Below are 24409 nucleotides of genomic sequence, written 5' to 3' on the forward strand. Positions count from 1 at the left end.
TCGCTATACCGCTGAATATCATATCAGACGCGGCAGCTAAGGAAACTAATTTAGAAAAATTCACAGCGTTCTACATATTTAATATCAGTGACTCCCGGAACTTGTAATTTTTTTTAATTTAAATTTTAATTTAATTTTATGTCGTGATTATAAGGGGACCTGTGCCATTTTCGCTTGGTTGAAAATGCAAGGGTTGCAATTGAGAAAATAACAAAGCATAAGATTTATACTTAATACTTGGGGTGATTATAACAATAAGAGAAAAAAACAATAATAGTGCAGTCACTATCATTAATAAGGCAGGACTCCAATGAGGACGATAAAATTATCATTATTAATCGTAATTATAACGTTTGGTGGGAACGCCTGATCTTTGCTCTTATATCACGCAACTCTGTTGAATTCATGATTTTTTTGAAATACTTAATCGTCCATGACTATCAAAACCTTTGGCAGTAAATTTAAGAAAAACTTCAACCAGTTAATTTTCTTTTAAGACAATCAGTTCTTTCGGACTCCATAATAAATAAATAACAGTTCAGTTTTCGGAATGTAAATCCAATCTCAAAGAAAACTGCTCTGAAAATACATAATTTATTTCGTAACATCGTACACTAAGCTTACAATGTATCTTATAAAAAAAAATGTTTTCTTCGTACCTACCAAAACTATGTCAAATTATGGAACACTTCATTTTCATTTCCAGAAAGTTCCTCTAAAATAAATACATAATTACAGTCAAGTAAATTAAGACTCATTAGAAACTCTGGCCAGAGATTATGAAACTACGAAAAATTATATATCACTCTCATACACATATATTTTTACACTGAAATACAGGTTTTAAATGCTTGATGGCACAGTGAAATTTTAAAAGTACGTCCCTGACACAGGAATGTACCAACAGAGCAATAAAATTTAAATAAATATGTACAATAATGTTTTGAGAATAAGTCACTTTGATATGAATTGTTGTCAGCGCCACCAATAGGCAGAAAATAATAAAACAGTGACATTAGCCAATGTTTAAAATTGGCGGGCAGTCACTTTCACCTGTACGAGACGTACGTGTGTACTTAACTCGGGGTCAAACCACACCACAACTTTATCTTTTCCTGTGAATTTGTTGTGTTTTAGTAGCTAAATAACAAGTTCTCTATCAAAGCATGATTCGGTAAAAAACTAAAACTGCAGTTTGTGGTATGTTCATAAGAATTCCGCCGTGGTTTTTCCCACAATGCCTAAAACCCTGATAAGCATAGGTGAAGTAAGTTTAATCAACTTCGTATAACAGTAGGTGCAAGCTGAAAAACAAACAAAGATATTTTTAGCTTATCTGGAAAAGACACTTAATGAAAAAATATTTACAGAGGAATTCTGGTCTTTGTCGTTGTTGGAAATGTAATTTGCGGGCAAATTAAACGTGGTGCTGATATAAATAGAGTGAGAGTGGGTATTTTAATTATAGATGCGTGAAGTCCCAGTATCACGAATTAATTAGAGAATTCCCCGTATACAGATTTTACCAAATGTCATCCTTGCAACTTTTGCCTAATCACTCCGTAATTTTTGCAGCACATTACACAATTATTATTCCAGTCATCACGTCCTTGACTGTACCACACAAATGATAAGTCATTCAAACCACAATGATAAAGCTTCTATTAATACTACCAAATTGTAGCGATTAATAAGAAGACCCGATCGACTAATTTGTAATTTTTTTAATTATCTCTCTACGTGAAACTCGTTTATTACTGATAAGATCGATTCACAAAAAAAGAAGACATCAGTTCTCTTGTTTAATATTAGGTTTTTTTCGCAAGCTCGAAGGAAAAAGACCATTAAAGAGCCAAAGCCAAATCAGGCGATGTGCCTGCGACAAGATCTCATCAGCTATGGTATACTGTGACGTAACTTTTTCAAAAACCTGGAAAATCCTTCACAATGAGAGTCTTTAGAACACAAACACTCACCTTTACAGGGTCTATTTTTCCTTTCGCTTTCACACTTGTGCTTGCGTTCAAACATGATTTACGAAGGAGTTTAGGAGAAGAACTTGCACAGACTGGGGTAGCGGACGATCTGGCCTTGGAAGGAGGCATCATATTTTTCACCATTTTCTCTAATTTCGAATTAGCGCTACTCACAGGTTCCGACCTGAAACTCTCAAAAGTCAAAATTTCAAAAATAACGTGCACTTCTGACCTTTCATGTATTTTATACCGCTTTCTTCTATTAGGGTTCACGTAGATTTCCTTCGTTTTCGGCGACGAGTACCTTTCCAAAAGCTGTTGACGCTTTTCCCGAATTAGCCTGAGTTTTTCCTCGTACTCGTTTTTAATAATCGTCATTTTATTGTTTTGTATCCCAGGTGTTGACGAAAATTTGCTTTTCGTTTCCACTGTTTTGCGATCCGTACCTTTTGAAGGTTTGGAAGATTTTTGTTTCCTCGAGTTGAGACCACTGCTGGGGCGGACTTGCTGGTTTTTCACTTTCACAGTTGAGGGTTTTTTGATAGTTTTTTTCTTTGAAGCAGTAGTGCGGGACATTTTGTGGAATGTGATGATTGACGAAAAATTTTGACAGGACTAGAGACGTAATTTAATTGTCAAATCAATTTGTTAAGACAATGATCTGGCTCAATCTGTCTAAAGTGGCTCAAGTTAACCCGGTCATAGTTGTTTTTTTGTTGGTTATAATAATTACAACTGGAAGCAAAATGTTAGCAAGAGTAATTCAAGTTAGGATATGTAATAATAATAAAGTACTTAATAACAGACGCGGTGCTCAATTGAAACATTTTATGACAATATCTTTCGACCCTAATTAACGACAATAACCAACTGTATTCATACAACGCTTTTTATATGTTTTTAATTGAAAAATCGCCAGTCTAAACTACCTTAGGCAATTTAACAATAATCGTTCAAATGAAAAATTTATAGGCAATACTATTTAATTCATTCCACTAAATATTTGATATATAACACTCCTATTTCAAACATACATATTTATTGTGAAACTCAACGTAACTAACAGAAAAACTATTTTATTGTTTTAAGGTTATTTATTATTCAATATTTGGCATTAAATATACAGAAATACTTATACAAAACACTGAGTCTCTAAAGTGACAGACAGACAGACAAACGGTAATTGTATATACAGATGGAAACGGGAGACCTATTTTTTCGTTCTCTAGTGGTCATGACGCATGACACATCGAGAAAACATGAAAAGTAGACATTCGTCCAAATAACCCAATTACAAAGAAACAAAAAAAAAATCGCATAAAGTAATCGTACACACGACCTTCGCATTGCGAGGAGGACACGCTAGTCTAGACGCTATGAAGCAATAATTGCAAGCGATCCGCTTATAAAAATTGGGAAACGGGAGACCCACTCTTTCATATTCTAGGAATCATGAAACATCGGAAAACATGAAAGTAGCGATTCGTCGGATGGACCCTATTACAATCCTTAGCTTACGCTCGGGAAAAACGTCGTTGAATACAAAAAGTTGAACCTAGATGAAGGAATAAAACTTGTAGCAGTTAACTAAAAAAAATCGGTCTAAAAAAAATGGTACACTACTTTCAATCAGGTCAAATTTCTTTGGTAATAATTTTCAGTAAAAATTAATCAATAACGTTAACTTTTTTTTTCAAACAATATAAAAAAAAACTACGTATAAAGTATTAAAAAAGATGAGACTACCAGTTTATATGAGCTCACAATGCTTATACTCTCGAAGCTGATTTTTTTTCGCATAATTTAATTTCACAGGAAAGTCTATAGGATCATTATAATAAATAATAAAACAAACCTACGTAGCCTCACCGGTAAATTCTTATGAGACCGCACTATTTTAAAATATCGGAACGGCAGACGGAAAGACAGACGGATAGACAGACGGACAGACGGAAACGTAAAAGATGGACTTGATTACAATACTTCCTTCGCTTACGATCGGAAAGTAAAAAGAATATTAAGAATGCGAGCATGGCGAGCAGTTTAGGTGTTATTAAAAATTACTCGTCAATGTCTCTGAGAAGCTAAATTATTAAAAAAAATATTTTTTTGTCTAAAGAATGTGAATCCTAAAAATGTTCGTGATTATCTGCTAAAATTGGAGAAACTCCAGCAAAGGGTGTATTTTTTTTTTTAATCTACAAATTTATTCTTAGAGTAGAACCCAAACAACTTCGCCCAGACTCTTTCCTGCACACTTCTATGACAATAAAGCTTAAAAAAGAAGTTTAAAATTCGAGTGCAGCGAGCACGTTCAGGTGTAATTTAAAAAAATATTTATTGGTGTTCCTGAGAAGCTAAATTATTAAGAACGATTTTGTTGTTACTTGAAAATGTGAGTTTAAAAATTGTCTATGATCACTAATGTCTGTGGGACGCAAACACTTCTCGCATCCTAAAGGTTTGTTTTTTTTTTAAGTAACAAGTCTACAAAACAAAAACTAGACAGCTTCGCTGAAATTCTTTCTTAATCACTTCCATAAGACTAAACTGCAAAAAAAGAACACTTAGAAAATGCGCGCTACGAGCACATTCAGGTTTTACTAAAAAAAATTGTCTAAACTTATAAAATTTTCAGGAACATGGGGTGAGCCGTAATTGTTTTGATGAATAGAGCAGATTGGTTCATTTATTATTTTTTTAAGGCGCTCTGTGTACATATGGAGTCATTATATTTTGCTTCTTCTAAATAGGATTTATTCGGCAAAATTTTGAAATGACGTCATCAACTTTCAAGTTAAATTGCAAAATGGTGTCAAAATTTTTTTATATTTTTACAAAAATCTTGGTGCCTTGAGTAAAAACTCAACACGGAGTCATAAACCACAATTGCAGGAGTATCTTATTTTATAAAATTTAAATAATATACACATATTTTGAAGATGACGTCATCCAATTATTAGTGTGGATGATTATACAATTTTTGATTCGCGTTTTACCATGTATACGATATTTTTAACATACATACAAAATTTGACAGCAATCGATGCAGTAGTTTTGGAGATTATATGTCCTTAGCTTTCGCAAAGTTAAACCTTCAAACAAACTCAATGTCTTTGACAAAAAAAATATCAAAGAGGATGGGTTCGAATTCACTTAGTTCGAGATATTGGCTATGTGAAATAGTAAACATTGCAACATTTTCCCAAAGCAATGCGATTAAAAATCAAGGCGTATTCATAAACCACAAGTACAAAAAAACTTTAAAACAAAAAATTTTGAGATGGCGTCATCAAAGTGTTGGTGTGGAAGATTATCTGTCTAATAAAAATCGATACGGACGACGGACAAACAACAGACGGCTAACCGAATTTTCTCTACAGTTATTATGAAAAACGACGAAAAAAGATAACGTCCTGAAAACTTAATCACTAAACGTACACTAGACGATTTAAGGAGGATATCATTAAATCTATTTCTAATTTTTGTCCAGGACTTACCCTGCTTGAAAGTATGCGTTATAAATATAACTCTGATAAATCTGGCACCACTCTCAAATTCCAGAGTTTTGTATAACTTGTTATTCCTTTTTTCTATTAATATGAAACGAGATAAATTATAAAAACTTTTTAGTGGTTGAATTCTGGAACATATACTGTTTACTTTTCGTTAAACCGACGGCATTTTCGCATTTACTGAAAGCACAATTTTTAATTGATATTTTACATGAGCACACTTTTTTTCTGACAGTGAATAAATTTTCTCTTAAAGCAAATGTATGCTCTAAAAAAATCATAACTTACTTCTGTAAGTTTCAAAAGGTTGGAAAGGCCAGGAACCATCAGGACAATGGTAATGAGTACTATTATTTCGTTAACTTATGCCAACGATGAAATGTTTCCTGGTTTTATATACCGTATTGGTTTTAGAACGAAATTTATGGGTGACCAAAAGTGGCCACACTTTGGAGACGTGTTTTCCGAGAATATTTTATGACTCGGTAAATCGAACGCTCAAAGAATAGGTGATGAGGAAAACTCGCCGCAACCAGCGACCTCTAGGTGGTGAAAATTTCTCAAAAATGTGCCAAGACGCTTAAACCAGAACCTTTAACTTAAAACTATGATAGGTATAGATCTATATTTGATATAAAACTAGTTAAACCACAATGTGGATTAATACACAATCTTGATCTAAAATAATTATACATTTACATCATGCACCGCAATAGTGATAGACAGATAAAATGCTGTAATTCTAGAATGTCTAAAGCCTTATCATTTCGAATACCTACTTAACAACTTTTAACTGTAATAAAATACACAACATTTGTATAACAACAGCGATAATAATCTGAAAGATCTAAGAGGATATAGACATGAACGAAAAAAAATTAAGTCAAGTCAACGGTACAAAACAAACACATTGTATAATGAGAGTAAGAGATAACTTAAAAAGGTTCTTGAACTTTGTTTTGACCGCGATATACCTAGTACCTACTTAAGTTTTAACACAATCTAACATTGATCTCTATAGCAAACACCATGTCCAAAAGAGGGTGATTTTCGTCATATACAGAAACACCAAAGGCAAAATTCCTGATGTCTGGAGCACAGTTAGTTAAGATTCTCATAAAAAAATTTTTCTACCGCCCACGTTTTTTGGTTTTCTAATAGAGCTATTAACGCACGCAAATGACGTCACAGCAGTTCGTTAATAGAGGAAAGGCGTTCTTTAATAGATCTGGTGTAATTTAGATCGGTAAGATTGGTAGCAATGACGAGAAATGTCAGGTGAATGTCAGTGGCAAATCTAAACTTAAAATTTTCCATGTTTCCGGACGCGTAACTTCTTCGCAAGACATTTTAACCAATTTTAAATTACAAAAACTCGAATTGGTTCGAATTACAATTGTTGTTGTGAAAATTCGAACCTCAAATATTTCGTGGTTAGTGTCAGACCGACCCATCACCAACCACGACAAAAGTCCCCAGATTAAAAAAAATGCAAATTTCAATTAAATTTTGGGAAAAAACGTGTGCGGTAGAAAAAATAGTATAAATAACTCGTTCATAAGGCCATTGAGGCACTCATCCTTTATATAACTCGCGGCTTCGCCGCTCGTTCTATAAACTTGGATTCGTGCCTCAATATTTGCCTTATGAAACTCGTTCTTTAATATACTATTCTAATAAGGAAAACTTATGTTGTTTGTGAAGAAGATTAAGATAAAAGTGTAACTGTAGCCTGAGCAAATGGTAAGTTGCCTATTGTCAAGAAAGCACCTTGACATCATTTCTTAGGTTACATAATCATAACATATAATTAGATATGGAGTAAAAAAATTGATGTTAACTATGAAATAATTGTTTTACAAGAATTGTAAACAAATGTCTGCTAACTTACAAAACCACACGTACTGATAGATATACTTATATCGTTAATTACACGCCGTTTCACTCTAGTTTCAACAGTACTATAGTTTTGATGATTTGTAAGTACTACACTTATAGATTTTCCCGATAGAAACACGAATATAAAGATTAAAAGCTACGCTACGATTACTAGGGTCTCCTAATTTTGAAATTTATTAATTAGTCATCCACAAATTACACTGTCACCATTTTACAAAAGAGAACAACAACAGGATGGTAAGTGTCATATTTATCAAGAAGCTAGTGGCTCAGAGTAGCCTAAAAACACTATGCTGTTCAAATTAACAAAATTTTTGGCAGACCTGAGAAGCGGATTTCCTTTTAAAATTCACGTTTCCACATGAAGAAAATGACCGAAGACGTGCAACGCTTAAACATCAATCCTCTGTGCAGAAAAATAAAATCCATCAAAACTGTAGGCCGTAATTACAAAGACATACAGTTATAGACAATAGGGACATAAAATCCAATAAATATTAATTAATTACTTCATCCCAGTTAACTAAAACTTTAAACAAATTTATTCGTTGTACAAATAATAATCAAATAAAATAAATAATAGAATAAATAATTTAAAACATATATCAGCACATTTTGTTTGAATATTTTAGTTTAATTAAATGGTTCAATAATGTAATTAGATTTCATTCCAAATGAATTATTCCAATAATTTAAACATTATCCCATTGTTTTGTTAATTGAATGCCCGCCTAGAACTACTCGTAGCGAAAGAAGACTGTAAATTAGTTTTAAAAGTTATTTAACGAGCAAATTTGATATTCAGCTTTATTGCTCTGGAATGGATTTTAAATACCAACCGTTGTGGAATGTGTCCTTAAAACAACGCTTCAAAATAAAACAATGAGAGCTGTCGGTATCCAGTTCTGTAAAAACAAGCAGACAAAACGATAGTTAGGACTACTAAATTTCGTTTTGCGGCTTTTTGCTAACAAACTGTGGCTTCCTTTTTCATTTTAGCTCATACAATTTAGATATAGTAATTAAAAAGTTAGTGTACCCTTTTCCGTCGACTTGTATAGTGTGTATTATAGTTATTATATGTAACAACGGAAATAGAGCTCAATAGAATTCAAAACAATAATATTATTAATGGAGCGTAGGGTCGGGCGAGTGCGATGTTGGAAAAATCATTGTAGTTCCTGTAGATAAAACCATACATCCTATACGCTTCCAAAACAATTTCGCTTATCTGTTTGACGAAGTTTAATCAAGTTTTGTAATTTAAAATAACCACAATTAAATACTATGTAATGGTGATTTTAGTGGGTATAAAATAGAACATTTATTCTGATTTAGTGCCATATACCAGTTATATATGTAGCGTCATATTAATGTCAAAACCATGCAAATATACAACTGTGCTAACCTCCATAAATATTTTGAAATTATTCTAAATGGCTTTTCGCAGCGGCTATTTGTACAATATAATTATTTATCACTGACAAGAAGTAAAAATAAACAACAGAATTAAAACAATTTATCTGAAATTTAAATGTGCTAAAAAGCCAAATTTTTCATCATTACTTAACTGTAAATATTAGGAAACTTGCATCTATCAGTTTTGTAAGATGTTTTGTATTTGCCAGTGATTAACCGTTTCTAGGTTATCGTCAATAATAAAAAGATGCAGTTAAATGGAACAAGTTACAGTGAAAATTGTTACTACTCCGAATCCGGAATCAACTACGTGCGCTACGCGCACAAACACTTGCGACTACATCCTCGAAAAATGCATACCTCGTTCGCAATAACTGAGCCACGAAACCTCGAACTTGCAACATAATAATTGATCACCGTAAATTACTGTACTGTGCACGCGCACGACGTTCCGCACGTTCTGCAATTAATCCCTCCTTAATAAATTACTTAATTGGAAAACAATTAAATTCACTATCGATAACTAATTCAAGAAACGAGTATTGAAGGTCGTCAATGGTACACTCGCCGCACCGATCATCACAACAAAGAAATAACCACTTTTTTTCGGCTGGGAATTCTGATAATGATTTTTTTCAAACTTTGGAGCGAAGACATTCAAATAAAAAAAATACAAAATCCCAACTTTTCGGTATGATTTTTTTAAATTAGCCAAAGACCAGTGTACAATTATTCCTTCCTAAGCGTAAGGTAAAGAAGTATCTCGAAAGTATTAATAGGGCCCATCAGACGACTAACTACTTTCACGTTTTTTCGACGTTTCATGACCTCTAGAGTATTAAAAAATAGGTCTCCTCTTTGTTCTCTGTGTCAATTTATATTAGACAGATAATCTTCGAGACTATCGGACCAATTGTGTAAAATTTTACACGTATGTAAAGAGTAATAACAATATTCTTATATACACAAATAGGTGGTAAAACACTAAATGTGTCTGATCATCCCCACCAACAACGGAACGACGTCATTTCCAAATTTTACAATAGTAAAATTATAGTCATAAAATAACATACTCCTGCACTTGTGGTTTATGAATCCGTATTAAGTATGGAGTAAAACCTCAACGCAAAACCGTGGACATCCAGATTTTTTGAAAAAAAGTCAGAATTGTATAATAAATATTCATATTTATTTTACTTCATCACAAAAAATTCCCAAAATCCAATTTTATAATTGTTCAAAGAAACGGGATTTGTTGGACTGTACTTCAGAAGGGAGGGAAGTTCCGTTGAAATAATCTTCGACCATTTTTAATACGTTTATTATTTGGCCAGCTAAATAGTAGCTTTGGAGAGTAAGATTTTAAAGTTTTCAATTTTAATTTATTATTTAAAATGTATTCTTCATTTTGACAACTTTCCGTTAATTTATAAAGATCTGAAGATGGCTATTTAATTAGCCGAAACCGACCGCCAAAAATAATAATAAATAATCCTGAGGAAGAAGTGTTTTCGAAAACAAAATAAACGTTATGATTGACTAAAAAAAATTTTTGTGGCGGTGGGATTTAAGATCTTTGAAATTTTCTTTCTTCTCAACTTAGCAAAGAATTTTTCTTGCTTTACAATAAATATTTGTATATTTTTAGCACATGAGCCTGCTAATCAATAATGACCATTATTAGCAAGCTAAATACAATCAACATAAAATAATGTTTTCTAAAATTATTTACATTTAAGTACATAATTGATAAAACAAGCAATAGTAAAATCTTAAAGACAAGATTTAGTTACAAGGAAACGCAATTACATCACAATTTTCAGGGGATTTGAATACTATTTTATAAGTTATATTCAAAGAAGTGGGTTTAGCCACAATCTATTGTAGTAGCACCTTAGGTTAAAAACCGGTGTCACTTATGTCAAGTGAATCTTAAAATCCACATCAAATCTTTCACCTGTCATTCTATTTTGACACTTACATGTAGTGGTCAAAGCTTAAAAATTTTTGCAAATGGAGTGTCTGGGATGTCTTTTGTTTCCACTATCCGAATTGTGAAACCAAATTTTTTTTATTCAACTGGTTCTAATCATTGACATGCTAAATCTCAAATTTAAAACGGTTAATTGTTTTTATCTAAATTTCAATTTTTGCGTTTGATCATAAATTAAAAGCTTGCGAGTTAAATACTTATATATTTTTATCAGATAAAACTAAATTTCATAATAATAACATATGGTAGTAAGAACCCAAATTCTTTTATTGTTTTGGATCATCAGTATTTTGACCACAAATATTTGATGTAATTGGTAATACCCAACCACAAATGTCGCACATGGGGAATGGGTAAATAAATCTTTCTTCCGAAGTTTAGATCGTTCGGTTCTCTTTCTAACTCTCCAGAAGTGGAAAATTCAAAGGCTTCGAATTTATTAATTGTCTTCAAGGGTATTTGATACAATGCGCAAGATCTGATGTGGATCTGAACATTCACTTGACATATAAGTGACACTGAAGATGTGACACTATTGGTGTTAACTAACCTAAATTATTATTACATTGAATTGTGGCTAAACCCAGGTCTCTAGGTATAGCTTATAAATCTTTTAATATACAAATTCGTAAGTCTGGACGCAAATAACATTTCTTTGTTACTAGTTTTTTTTTGACGAGTGTTAAAATCAATATTAACAAATGACTTGAAAATGGAACTGCAAGTGCAATCTTGAAAAAATATGTAAACAAATATTGATTTAAATGTCGTGGAATTTGTAGTAAACAAAATACCTGGACAATTGCAGTTGATGTAATAAAAAATACTTGAAGAACATTTTTAAAGCACCACATGCCTAAGATGGGATTCCCTGCTTGATGCTGGGAATCACAGTAAAGTTAAATTAAGTCATCAACGCTGCTAACACCAATAATGGACTAGATTATATGTTGGACTCAGCTCATGATGCATTGGATTTACCACCCAATAAAGTATTGTTTTTAAAAACGTGTTGAAATAAAAATTTGTTACAATGACAAAATAATATCGATAAATTAATTATTTACAGTTGCAGAATGCGTGCCCTTCGTTCCTTGCGATTTCCCATAATTTAAATTATATTAAATTCGCGGTTTGTTGGTTTATTGAAGAACTGAAAAATTAAAGACTACATTATATTTGAAATAACCGCCAAAATAACTTTGCAACAATTAGAAATGCATTCGACCTTGACCCGTAAACACGTGCGTTACATAATTTTTAGAGCACGCGTTCCCGTAGCTGCGCCGCCACTGTCCAACTTACGTAACAAACCTACCGCTATAAATAAAAGGTTGCAACCAACCAATTGGGTAATTGGGGGCCTTAATAATGCGTGGGACCTTGGCAGCTACTCCTGAAGCCGGAACTGGTTCAAGAAAGGTATTTCCATCGCGAAAAACGCGCGCTTGTCATCACCACATGACATGTCTAGAGTAGAGGGGAGGCAGCGTTGCCACGAACAGCAAAAAATCCCCAACATGGCGTACGACGCTTGTCGGAAAAATAACGTCGTTCATGAAGACACTCGGGGATTTTGTAAAAAGGGGTTTCCGTGGAATTTTGTGGAGTTTCGGGGCCGTTTGAGGAGCGAATTAGTGTCCGCGTAGTAAAATTGAGTGTACGGTGCGATGGAAACGTGGGAGCACATTGTGGCAGCCCTGTGCCGACCTGTCAAGTTTCTCTTTCTTTTACTTTCGAGCGTGGTGTCATCTTGTGTGAACAAAATTCTTCGTGTGACCATTTCATAACACGAAAACTCAAACCGAACAAGTTGTCAGTCCAAAATTCACCCCTAAACGAACGAATCATCCCCAAAACCCACAAATTTAGTGGTTTATTATGAATTTTGAAGATTATGAGTCGCTCCCAACCACCAATGTTGTTACGCATATGACCGCCGGAGCCATAGCCGGAGTTATGGAACATTGCGTAATGTATCCCCTCGATTCGGTTAAAGTAAGTAGTTTTGATGAGAGACACCCCGTGCCAGCCCTCGGACGGCGTCCCACATTTTTAGGTTAAGTCGCTTTTAGGTTATGTCAAAATTTGCTGTTGCAGACGAGGATGCAGTCGCTGTCGTCAGGGGGCCGCGACGGGATCGTGGGGACCTTTCGCAGGATGGTGAGACACGAGGGGCTGTTCAGACCAGTCAGGGGCATGTCGGCAATGATGGTGGGGGCTGGACCTTCACACGCTTTGTATTTCAGCAGTTATGAGTTCCTCAAGAATGTCATGATCAAGCAAACCACAACACCCAGATATCACACAGTCATTTACGGTACGAGTATAATTAGGCCTATTTTTGATGAGAATAGTTCAAATAGGGGCAATGATTTTGTGTCACTTATCAGAAAGTAGATTACAATTGAACAAACATCTGCAGTACTTATCTTATTTGCTGAAGACTGCTGCATTATTTACATTGTATCATTCAATCACTTCATAAAAGATTTGCATGGCAAATTACATTGTATTTCGGAGTTATGGTCAAGGTTATTTTTTCACATGAATTACCTTAATTGTGTGGAATTATAATGTTTTCATTTATGATGGTGCAGAATTTTTAAATGTTTTATCTTCGCTTTTTGCCGGTAATATTGCATTAGCGTTTTCGTTTAATGACGGAACTTATCTTATCAGGAATCGGTGACTTTTGAGAGTTGGGAATCTTGGATGGGGCTTTTAGCATTTAATTCTTATCTGTGATTGCATTTAGGTGACCTTGAATTTTATCATGCAATTGCCAAATCACTACATAGGGAAGATTTTTTTATTGACGATTTTGATTTTTTCGCGTGATAATAAAACAAACATTGTTAAATCACTGCATAAATAATTTTTAAATAAATAACTGTTATCTCGTTTAAAAACTAATCATACTTTTTTCTAAACTTTTTGTGAAAGAATAAAAAATACATTTGATACCCCCTGTTGCCATTTTTATAACAAGAATGTTGTAATTAGCGTTATTCGATTATTGAAGCCTTATATAACATTTGTCCAAAACATCAGGGTCATGATGAGTTTATCAAAACAAAATTGTTTTAGTGTTGGGTTCATTTAACAGAAATTAAAAGCTTTGTGGATTGATTGCAGATAGTTTTGGAATTTATTCAGTTTTTACTAAACTGCCATATAATTGTTCAGTTTTTGTAATACGAATTGCAATTATTTTAACATAATATTAGACAAAACGACTCGGAATACATTCGTAAAAACAAATATATGTTGCTTAAAAAATTGCAACTGACATCTTCATTATAACACTTGAAATGTTATCCCAAAATAAATCCCCATAATTAACTCAATTATCACCAATTTTACTCTCAAAAATACTTATAAGAATTGTTTGCAAAGAATCTAATAAATTTTTCAGTCTGGGTGCAGAGGTGAGTGAACAAAGAACATTTGGTCAAATGTACTGATTACATTTCATTGTCAGTGCAATATTTTAATAGAAACAGTGATTAGTAAACAGGAATTTAATTCTGCAATGCAAATTTCAACTTTTGAAGTATTCCAAACAGTTAAAAAGGATCAGAATGTATTGACAGTTTAGTGGAATGTAGCGTAACATTTGATTATTCAAATAAAGTGTCCTTTGGGGCCACTAGCTTACCACAATCGACCAGATTTTGTAAGATCAAAAATCTATTCTAATTTAGCGGTAACTCTCATTTTGTTCTTTGAACTGCATTTTCGATACTTGGTAAGTCGCTATTGTTTAACTAATTTTTGAAACTGCTTTGATAATCAAATACCCTACTGACATAATAACAAAAATAACAGTGTCAACTATTATGCAACTGCACTGTAGCGCTGAATTTTTCTCAGAAACATGGCAAAATGCCATTAAAAGAAATTAACAGCAATTTATGCAATTTGCACCTATTCATTCTCAAAAATTATTCTAATGTATCATATTAGAAGTATTTTAATTGGAATTAAGTGGCACTTTGTAACATCAAATTTGAAGTCTGTTATGATAACATTAGTTACGTCATGATTCTTTTCGTTGCAATGTCATTTATATATCTTTTAATTAACTCAGGTATTAATTATGTAACAAGTACTAATGGTTTTTGTCACTACAGAAGCGTTTATATTCCGCAATCTAGGATTTTAGAAAAAATTGGAAAATCCAAAAAGATTGTGCCGGTTAATGTAAGGGAAAAAAATTAAAAACCACAAATAACAAATATTAATTAACATTTGTCCTTAACTAATGTGCTTTTACAATTGAAGAAAGTTGTATGTATCGGAGAGCTGCCAGCTAAAAGTGTGACTCATGTTTTAAAATGTGAATAGGAGCCTTTTCGCAAAATTAGAAAACAGAAATAAATTATGTCAAAGGTTATATTGCTTGTCGCGTTTACTAACTAGCTCGAACTTCCAAAACCAACAATTTCTTCTTACAGTGTTTAAGAACAAAATCTTTTAAAACCATACATTTTACAGTTCTCTTCCAACACTTGTAAAATTTGAAAGCAGTTGCATAACAGAAGATGAAAGTGGAATAAATTAAACTTGATCAAACTGCTCTTAATATACGATTATAAAACACAATGATTTAATAGTTTTCTCAGAAATGTCGCCACCTTTTCATTTAAAACCGACTCACACTTTTATTGTGTGTATTTTTATTTCGAACAACTTTATGATCTCCAATAAATATCAACCTAATTACTACTTTAATTTTCCTGCAAATGATAAGAACAAAGGTTAATCTAAAGTAAACACTGTCGCGTATGCGTGGTTTAAGTCAATTTAAAAAAAAAACCGCTTTTCACACTTATTCTTTGTTAATTTTGAGTTATAAATATTTAATGCAAGCATTGTTTTCACGTATTTTCCACTATATAAAAGTACTGTGGTGTTGTTGTAAACGTACGCTTGACGAATTATAAAATGAAACATTTCCTAATGATATGTTCACGTGGCGCGACGTTTTTTTACAACAGGACGATGATTTTACAGTGCAAGTCCAATTCCGACGTTCTTAAATGAATTTATTATGACATATGAAAACTTAATCAAAACGCGTGACACTAATCTGTAATTACAAGTACCGACAATTAAGTTTAGATAATCGAACGTGCCATCAAAAAGTTTTCTGATTAGAGTATCCTATGGAAATATTTTCCTGTCGTGGTTTATATTGTTGTTATTTATTGACGTATCTTATCACTGTTAATATCAAAGCTTACGTATATCTGCCCACGAACACCCTGCTAACCAGTAAACTTGTTTAGCAAACTTTTAGAGGGCATGTTACATCACCTTGAAACCCCGACATATTCAGTTTTATTAAAATCGGATTGTTCTAGGTCGACACTTTTATTGTCATACCTTTCAAGTTCGTATTTCTTATCTTGTTTTTCTGGTCATAATTTATATTTACTTCGAACTTTAACAGCTTGTTTGTTTAAACCTAGCTGCAAGTACTTAGTTTTTCAGTGTTGCACAGGCACACTTGAAAAGAAATCTAAAACTGTAGTTCGAGAACCCATTGTTAGAAAACGTTAAGTCCAACTTAAAAAGTTAAATCGGTAGAAATATTGTAGTACGTTAAAGAAATTAACGTTGTTACAAGTATTTTTCCCATTGTAGATAAACTAATATGTTGAAAACTGTGCTGCATTTTTTATGTATACTACATTTAACAGTTGACATTTATGATATCTAACATTTCATGCATAGCAATATTTTCGAAACGCATTTGTTATCAGTCTTACGTAACCACTTGTGTTTGCGGTTCAAGTTTTAAAATAATGAAATAAGTAATTCACGCTACAAGTGAAATAAACCAACAACGAGGGACTAATAACTAACTGCATCTTTTCTCGACGTTTTATAGTTCTTAGAATATGAAAAAGTAGGTCTTCATTTCCGTCTGTCTATCGCCTGTTGCGATTGCGATTTTATCATACAGATAATCGTGGAAATTTCAGAAATATATTACTTTTACACATTTGAGTAGAGACATTCCAAAAACTGTTTAATTTTAACATGCTTTTATTAGCTTGATTTGTAACAAACAATGTAAACAAATCTATGAAGTCGATTTTAACCTACTTATAATTATCATATCGATTTAAAACTTTGCAAGGATGTTTAGTTTGGTATAGTTGTCCCAGTCTGACTTCGTTTTTATGGCACTGCAATCTCAACTACCGCAAGCATTAGGAACTCTATTGAAAATGTAAATAGCCGTGCCACATATCATTGTGGAAGACTTAGCTCCTTCACAATAGGATGCAGTCGTAAAAACGAACCAGCACTTGGAACACTGTACTATCGAGCAGTGGGGTCCACTCTACTCTCGAAATTTTTCCATGTCACAAAATTTGAGTGCAATTCTAGATAGTCGTGGCAAAAATCACATTTACCGTTAAAAGCGTGTTTTTTAGTTTTTTTTTAACTATGATTATTTATGAAGTGTTCCAGGTAGTTTTGCTATGACACGTACTTGACTCATATTGATTGTCTTAAAATTATTTTACAGTATGTGTGCCAACTGAAAATTACTCAAAACTACTATTCGTATAGAAAACTTACAACTTTGAATATACAGAAAAAAGTCGTTTAGCAGCTTGTAGCGTTTTCGGTTTCTCCGGAAATGAAGGTAACTTCTATTTTATTTCAGATTACACCTTTTCGAATACCACTTTTTTTAAGGATTAGGTGCACCTGAAAGAAAATTCGAACGTTGTTTAAAGTGGATTCTGTGATTACAATTTTATATCCATACACGACTTAAACAGAGCGAGAGGAGTTTTTAACTAAATTAACCAGGATAAGAAAAGCTCAGCAGGGAATTAAACTTGCTGCCAGTATGATTAAGTACAAAAATGGAATTTCATTTTATATGCAGTGGAGATTGTGTACACTAATGAATTTTATAATACACACTACGGTTGAAGTTATTATTTTTTTGTTTTAAATAATAGTGAATATAATCTTGTAATTTTTTATGTTTGAAAGAATGATTTAAAATAAAAGACAAGAATACAAAAGAAAGTGTTTCTACTTAGACGCTTTCGTGACACTTCTACTTTCATATTAGTTAAACAACTTTCGCTCTTGTTATTATATTTGATAAATTGTGTCTTTTTTGTATTGTGGTGTGTTTCCAAATTTCGTATCAAATTAAGTACAATCTATGCAGATCATTTAAATGATTTGTTGGTGTTTGTTTCAGTTTTTTTTACACACTCCCTGTACTTAGGGTACTTGTCAACGATATAGATTCTCCTTTGTTGTATTGGTCTCTATCATGCAATCTGTGACCTTTGCGTAATAACAGTGAGAAATTATTGATCTCAATTTTTTCTCGAAAAGAATTTATCCAATAATTCCACTGTAACTACTGCACGGCAATAATTTTATAATAAAATTTACACGGAGATTTTTATTACATACTTTTTATTTTTATTTAAACGGTTAATATTAAAAACGTATTTTTTATTAAGTTGTGAGTAACAATTAAAAATAACTACTCCGCGCAATTTACAGCTTCGCGGGGCGCGTGGAATTACATCGCTCGGTGTAGTCCTCTCGTTACGGGTTGGGTGGAATTGCGGCTCTCTGCGCTATTCGTCTTCGCGAAATTGCTCAGCGATCGTAAGTGCAATTCTAGAGGAAGCGAGGATTGCGTAAGCCCTGCCAAGTACAATTTTTGGTCGAGGGAATAAGTTGGAGTTACCAAGTAAACGACTGGTATTGGACGCAAAAAAATATCATTTGAATTATATTTGTTTCATGGTTGAAGTTACTTGAAAATTTTGTCATATTATTAGTTTGCCTAGTCCTATTTAAAAAATACAAATAAACATATTGGACAAAACCACTCGTACTGTAACTATGATTTTTTTTTCACTTTTGGTATACATATGAAATAGTTTTAGAACAAATTTTTATGCCATTGATTTTTTTTTCCGGTACAGGTTGGAATTTTTATTTTTTGATAGTCAATTTTAATCCAGAACGGTTAATCCAGAACGGTAATTCGGCAGCTAGCAACTAGTTACAAGTTTTTTATTTTTTTTTATTAATAGCAAGCTCCTTATGTAAATGAAGATATTTTGTGTTTTTGGTTTTATTCAGTTTTAAATTATTTTGTTTAAATGGTTGTTTTTATTTTTTAAATGGAATATAATTTCTTGTTTCTTATTATTTTACTTACGTCATGGTTTTCGGGATTTGTATTCTATGCTGCTCTAATCTAATTACCGTATATGACTAGTAGCTTGTGCAGCGAATATATATATTAAATGTATGTAAATTATCAAGGATACTTACAGGGACGCGAATTTCGTTACCATTTTGTGTCATCACGCTTTGAGACAAAAATGGTTAAAATCGTATCATAATTAATAGTAATAATAATATGAACAATCTTTGACGTACTATAGTATTTCAGTCATATGGTATTATGTATACCTAGAGGATGTTGTACCACTTATGGGCAGGGCCAAAGTGACTATACTTCATTTACCGAACAGATAGAGTTGTAAGTACGTGATCTTTTAAAAGTCTAATATTATTGGTCGAGGAGGTCTGAAAGTTTTCAACAAATTTTACCTATCCTTTTCGCTGAAGTCAACTGGAGCTTTAACCCTTACTTGTGCCTCTATGTCATCGTGCTTGTCTTCAGTTTCCTCTCTTTTTTTGTGTTTTGTTTTAATCGTTGGTCTTTTTAAACACTAGTATTTGCTAAGATAAGACTGATTTTGGCAAATGACATATCCTCCAAGAAAATGGAATGCGGGTGGGCGGGGCTAGTATTTGTTAGGCAAAAACTGATTTTGGTAAATAACAAACTCTCTAAGAAAATAGGGGGAGGGATTTTGACATTTTTTATAGTTTCGACCATTTTTCAACCATTTTCCAAAATTAGCTAGACATTTGAAATTCATTTTTCCGATTTTTTCGGAGATTTCTAATCAGCGACTAGTAGTAAGAAAATATTATCTACAAATTTTTTCCCAAATTCACGGTTACGAAGATAATCCAAAGAAAACTGCCATCCAATAACACTTATGTAAATTTCGACCCATTTTTCACCATTTTCGAAACTTACTTAAATACATTTTCTTGTAGATTTCGAGCTCCAGACTCCGGACTCGTTTCTTTGGTAACTAGAAACGTTGTTCCAAAATTGATTGATATTTCGCAATTTTTAGAATTTTTAAAAATTCGATTTTCAAACCGAATTGTTGCGAAAATATTGCTCAGAAACCACAAATACGTTATAATTTAGGAATCGGCATGTCGAAATTTATATCCGAGAATTTTTTGAGGATTTTTAGACTTTTGTAAAAGTGAACTTTCCCTTATGCAAATTTCGACCCATTTTTGACGATATTCGAAATTTAATTAAATACATTTTCTTATAGATTTCGGGCAGCAAAAGTCACTTCTGCCCTCATTTCTTCTATAACTCCAACCGTTTTTCCAAAATCGTCCATTGAAATATCGCAATTTTGAAAATTACCAAAAATTCGAATTTTACACGGAATATTTCGAAAATATTGCGCCGTTACCTTGAGCATGCTATATTTTTGGAATTAGCACATCGGGATCTATATCCCTGAATTTTTTCAGAGTTTTTAGAGGACTTTTTCAAAAATGAAATGTTTCCAGTGATTCCCCATTCTTCAAATTTCGACCCATTTTTCACCATTTTAGAAATTTAGTTAAATACATTTTCTTGTAGATTCCGATCTCGTTTCTCTGATAACTCCAACCGTTTTTCCAGAATCGGCTGTTGAAATATCGAAATTTTCAAAAATTCGCATTTCGTACCGATTCTTTCGAAAATGTTGCTCCGTGACCATTAACACGCTATATTTTTGGAATCAACATGTCGAGATAGTACGTCCCTGAATTTTCTTTTTGAGATGGAAAATATAGTCGAGTCTTTGATTATAAATCTTCAAGAATCAGATCCTACTTCAGAATTTGATTTCTCGGTTAGTGATGGATAATGTTTTTATTATATTTTCATTATAAAAGGCTCTTATAAATTAGAATATATATTTTCTTTTTAATTTATTATTCTATTAATACATTCTTCCATTGAGTTGGCTAGTTTACCACAAAACTTGTTATTAAGTGATAAAATTATCCGCAATGACAATTTAATTAATTCGGTTTTTTGAACGCTCACTCCATCTGTTCGGTAAACGGACTTTATTTTTTAGCCTATCAGTTTGAGAATTCTCACGCACATGGTCATTTATTCCTGATAAAATGACTCCTTTGTGTTTAAAATTAAGTTTTTAATTTTTCTTCTGGCTAACACGGGTATTAATTCCAAATTGACATCTTCTGATATCGTCTACGCCAAGAGAACTGACTGAACGTATAGAATATGAGAAAAATACATATTTGAAATAGATTAACTGTCAAAATAATAATATCTTCAAGAAAATTGTAGAAAAAATTAGCTCAATGCACTTGACCATCTTCAAAAATCATTCAATTAAAATAAACTAAAACAACTTATTTTTTGTTATGAATGATCATTTTTATAGGCGCGTCCGGTTGTATATCCACGCTCCTCCACGACGGCATAATGAACCCCGCCGAAGTCGTCAAGCAACGCATGCAGATGCTCAACTCACCCTACCGATCAGTAGTTCACTGTTTTATCAACGTGTACCGACGAGAGGGAATCTCCGCCTTCTACCGCTCCTACACCACCCAACTCACGATGAACATACCATTCCAGAGCATACATTTCATGGTGTACGAAGTTGCCCAAAAAATAACGAACAAAGAAGGTGTGTACAATCCGCCGGCCCATATGGTGAGCGGGGCGCTGGCGGGAGGCATTGCGGCGGCCGTGACCACGCCCCTCGACGTTTGTAAGACCCTCCTGAACACGCAGCAGGAGGGCGCCACAACGGGTTTGGTGGAAGCCGTGAAGAAGGTGTATTTGTTTGGAGGCCCGATGGGGTACTTCAGAGGGCTGCAGGCCAGAGTGGTGTACCAGATGCCGGCGACGGCGATTTGTTGGTCTACGTACGAGTTCTTCAAGTATTTGTTGGGACGGAGCGGGGAATTGAGGGTGGTGAGTAGTACGGCTGCGGAGGTGGAGCCGCTTGTCAGACTCGAGGCGACGGAAAAGGTGAATGCAAAGCCGAGGGAGCTGCCGGCGATGTCAGGAGCGGGGATTTACGGATCGATCCAATTCAACACGATGCATTCGGACACGGGGTACACGAACAGGAGGAAAGACTCGATTCTTGATATCGTCCATACCTAGTGTGTATTTACGATTTTTTTTAATACGTAAGTATTAGACCGGTCACCGAACATGGTTTTCTATTTTCATTTTTCAAAATTTGTAAATAGTGGCGTTACGGCTTACCGAATCTTAGTTTTAAGTATGACGTACACTTGTAGCTTTGGTAAGCTGGAAATGCACGTATTTTTGACAATACAAGCACTAGTGTTAATTAGGAGTAGAAACCGGCGACGTTCGATATTTCAGTATCCATCGACGTGGCGATTTGCGCCCAACTCACAAAGTCATACTAACCACTTTCGAAATTCTATTTTTTTATCGAATATTATTTGCGAAGCAATAACGGGAATATCGGACCCATTGGCTGATGGAGGAAACCATGTCAAAACTCGTTACTAACAAGAAACAAAAATACTATTTATTTTTTATTCGACCCTTTTGCGGGTGACTCGGATGATAGAAATACTTCCACTGATTAAAAAAAAGGCGTTGTGACGTCGACAGAGTAGAATTATGTTGCAGCATCATATTCTGTTTCCGTTTTCTGTGTATTCGAGTGTTGCGGGAGAGAACCAGATTTATTTACGAACAGAAAGTGTGACCTTGAGTCACTCATCCGCGAGATTTTTGCTCTTGTATTGCCGTCACGAAGACGCTGTTTAGACTGTGATAAAGTCCTTATCAACTATTTTTTGTACGTATGATACTGACTTCGTTCAGATGGGAGTACTATCATATTTTATATGTTATGTAGAAGGCTCTACGGTTTTTACAAACAGAGATTATGTCTTCTATGTATTGTGATAAGCGACCTTGTCACCGTTACGTTAGATTATTTGAGTTTTGTGTCATATTGTTTTTTTCCAAGAAAAATTTGTAAAAAGAATGTTTAAATATAATAAATGTTACACAAATAAGGTCTTATTATATATTATATATATATACACACCTCTTATTGTTTTGTCATCTCTTTTTACTGTTTCCAAGAACTGAGTCCAACCAAAAGAATCTACCCGGTGTCTGAACTCGGGAGAATTTATTATATCGCATCTGCATGTAACTAAAATTTTGCGGATCTCTGTTCGCACCATTGGTCTTTTTCATCGCACCCCAACCAATACATCCAGGACACGTTTTCTTTTCAGATTTCCTGTTGAAGTACACCGTTTCCCGGTTACTATTATCTTTAAAAAAATTGCGTCTCCTGACTGCAATAATGCGTATGCTAAGAGGTTTCGCTCACAATCTACAGCAAAAGGAAGGGCATAGAAGGAGATAGTGGGGGTGTTGGTCAAGAAGGGGCGTGCCTTAAGTGAGCTACCCTACGTTAAATAACAACTGCTGCAAACTTAGGAAATTATATCCAGAGTTTTAAATGATTAAGATGGTTTAAGATTCTGGAACACTGCTACTAACTCATAAATCATTTGGTATTAAGTTTCGGAAGATTAACAAAAAAAGCTTCATTGTTACATTGACTTTCTTAAATCTTATTGCGCATGTCGATTTTACTGATAAAGAAGATAAGCTAATTCTATCACGTTAACCTTGAAGGAGGATTTCAGGACGGAAATGCCAACATGTGAGCAGTGAAATCTACCAAGTTATAACTTTGAGAACCACGCACGCAGAAGCTTTATAACAGATTCTGCACCTTCCTGCCACGGCTTTCGAGGCCCATTGAGATTTACAAATGTCCGGAGGCAAGGTACTTCACCTTCAATCGAACCAGCAACCCACAAAATGTAAAAGTTTGGCGTCAAAATAACTATCAGCTACAAAAATATCCTCTTTCTTTTCAAATGCAAGATTAGAAATGTCGGTACATAACTGCAGCTTGTTGTGGAATGTACACAGTTCTCCAATTCGCAACATCTTATCTACAGTGAATGGATGCCAAGGCCCAATTTATTACTCGGTGTTGTACAAATTTAAACACCTACAAACAAAATCAAAATTTATCAGGAGTTCAAATTATAGATCACGGACAGACTAGCATTCACAGAATATCAGCTCAGATGCCACAGTTCGCAAGGAATGTTAAAAAAATTACTTTGATGAAAAGAACTGACATGAGCAAAGTTGAAACAAGTTAAACTTCTTCACATGAATATAATTTTATACATATGACCGTCTTCGCCTGAAATCTGTACTCCCGAATTATTACTCGGATTAAAATGAATTAAAAACTGCAAAGCTACCAAAATTTCGTAACACCACTCTCTAACAATAGTACGATTAAAATCTCCATGATGTTATTTATATTCAACAAATCAAAATTGATCAGTCAAGATTACATCGTGAATCGAAT

General features: G+C 33.6%; 2 protein-coding genes across 2 annotated transcripts; one reads left to right on the top strand and one right to left on the bottom strand.

The window, feature by feature from the left end:
* Positions 1-501: 501 nt before the first annotated feature.
* On the bottom strand, positions 502-9238 carry LOC135143845 (uncharacterized). Its single transcript, XM_064075788.1, has 6 exons — positions 9170-9238; positions 2209-2711; positions 1977-2160; positions 1369-1930; positions 664-1304; positions 502-579 (listed from the first exon to the last, which is right to left on the bottom strand). The coding sequence occupies exons 2-4, from the start codon at positions 2550-2552 to the stop codon at positions 1790-1792; spliced, it is 669 nt and encodes a 222-aa protein (XP_063931858.1). The 5' UTR covers positions 2553-2711; positions 9170-9238; the 3' UTR covers positions 502-579; positions 664-1304; positions 1369-1789.
* A 3103-nt stretch (positions 9239-12341) lies between these two features.
* On the top strand, positions 12342-23015 carry LOC135143837 (mitoferrin). The gene is made up of 3 exons (XM_064075781.1): positions 12342-12800; positions 12903-13122; positions 21383-23015. The coding sequence occupies exons 1-3, from the start codon at positions 12684-12686 to the stop codon at positions 22114-22116; spliced, it is 1071 nt and encodes a 356-aa protein (XP_063931851.1). The 5' UTR covers positions 12342-12683; the 3' UTR covers positions 22117-23015.
* The last annotated feature ends 1394 nt before the right edge of the window (positions 23016-24409 follow it).

This window comes from Zophobas morio, unplaced genomic scaffold (assembly GCF_036711695.1).
Source record: "Zophobas morio isolate AGI-343-1 ecotype UQ-CSIRO unplaced genomic scaffold, CSIRO_AGI_Zmor_V1 ptg000004l, whole genome shotgun sequence".
Classification (NCBI taxonomy): Eukaryota; Metazoa; Arthropoda; class Insecta; order Coleoptera; family Tenebrionidae; genus Zophobas; species Zophobas morio.

Coding starts and splice junctions, on each gene's coding strand:
- LOC135143845 (XM_064075788.1), bottom strand. CDS start 2,552: ATGTCCCGCACTACTGCTTCAAAGAAAAAAACTATCAAAAAACCCTCA. Junction 2,161..2,208: donor CGGTATAAAATACATGAAAG/GTCAGAAGTGCA, acceptor TGAGAGTTTCAG/GTCGGAACCTGTGAGTAGCG. Junction 1,931..1,976: donor GAAAAATAGACCCTGTAAAG/GTGAGTGTTTGT, acceptor AGGATTTTCCAG/GTTTTTGAAAAAGTTACGTC.
- LOC135143837 (XM_064075781.1), top strand. CDS start 12,684: ATGAATTTTGAAGATTATGAGTCGCTCCCAACCACCAATGTTGTTACG. Junction 12,801..12,902: donor ATCCCCTCGATTCGGTTAAA/GTAAGTAGTTTT, acceptor TTGCTGTTGCAG/ACGAGGATGCAGTCGCTGTC. Junction 13,123..21,382: donor ATATCACACAGTCATTTACG/GTACGAGTATAA, acceptor TCATTTTTATAG/GCGCGTCCGGTTGTATATCC.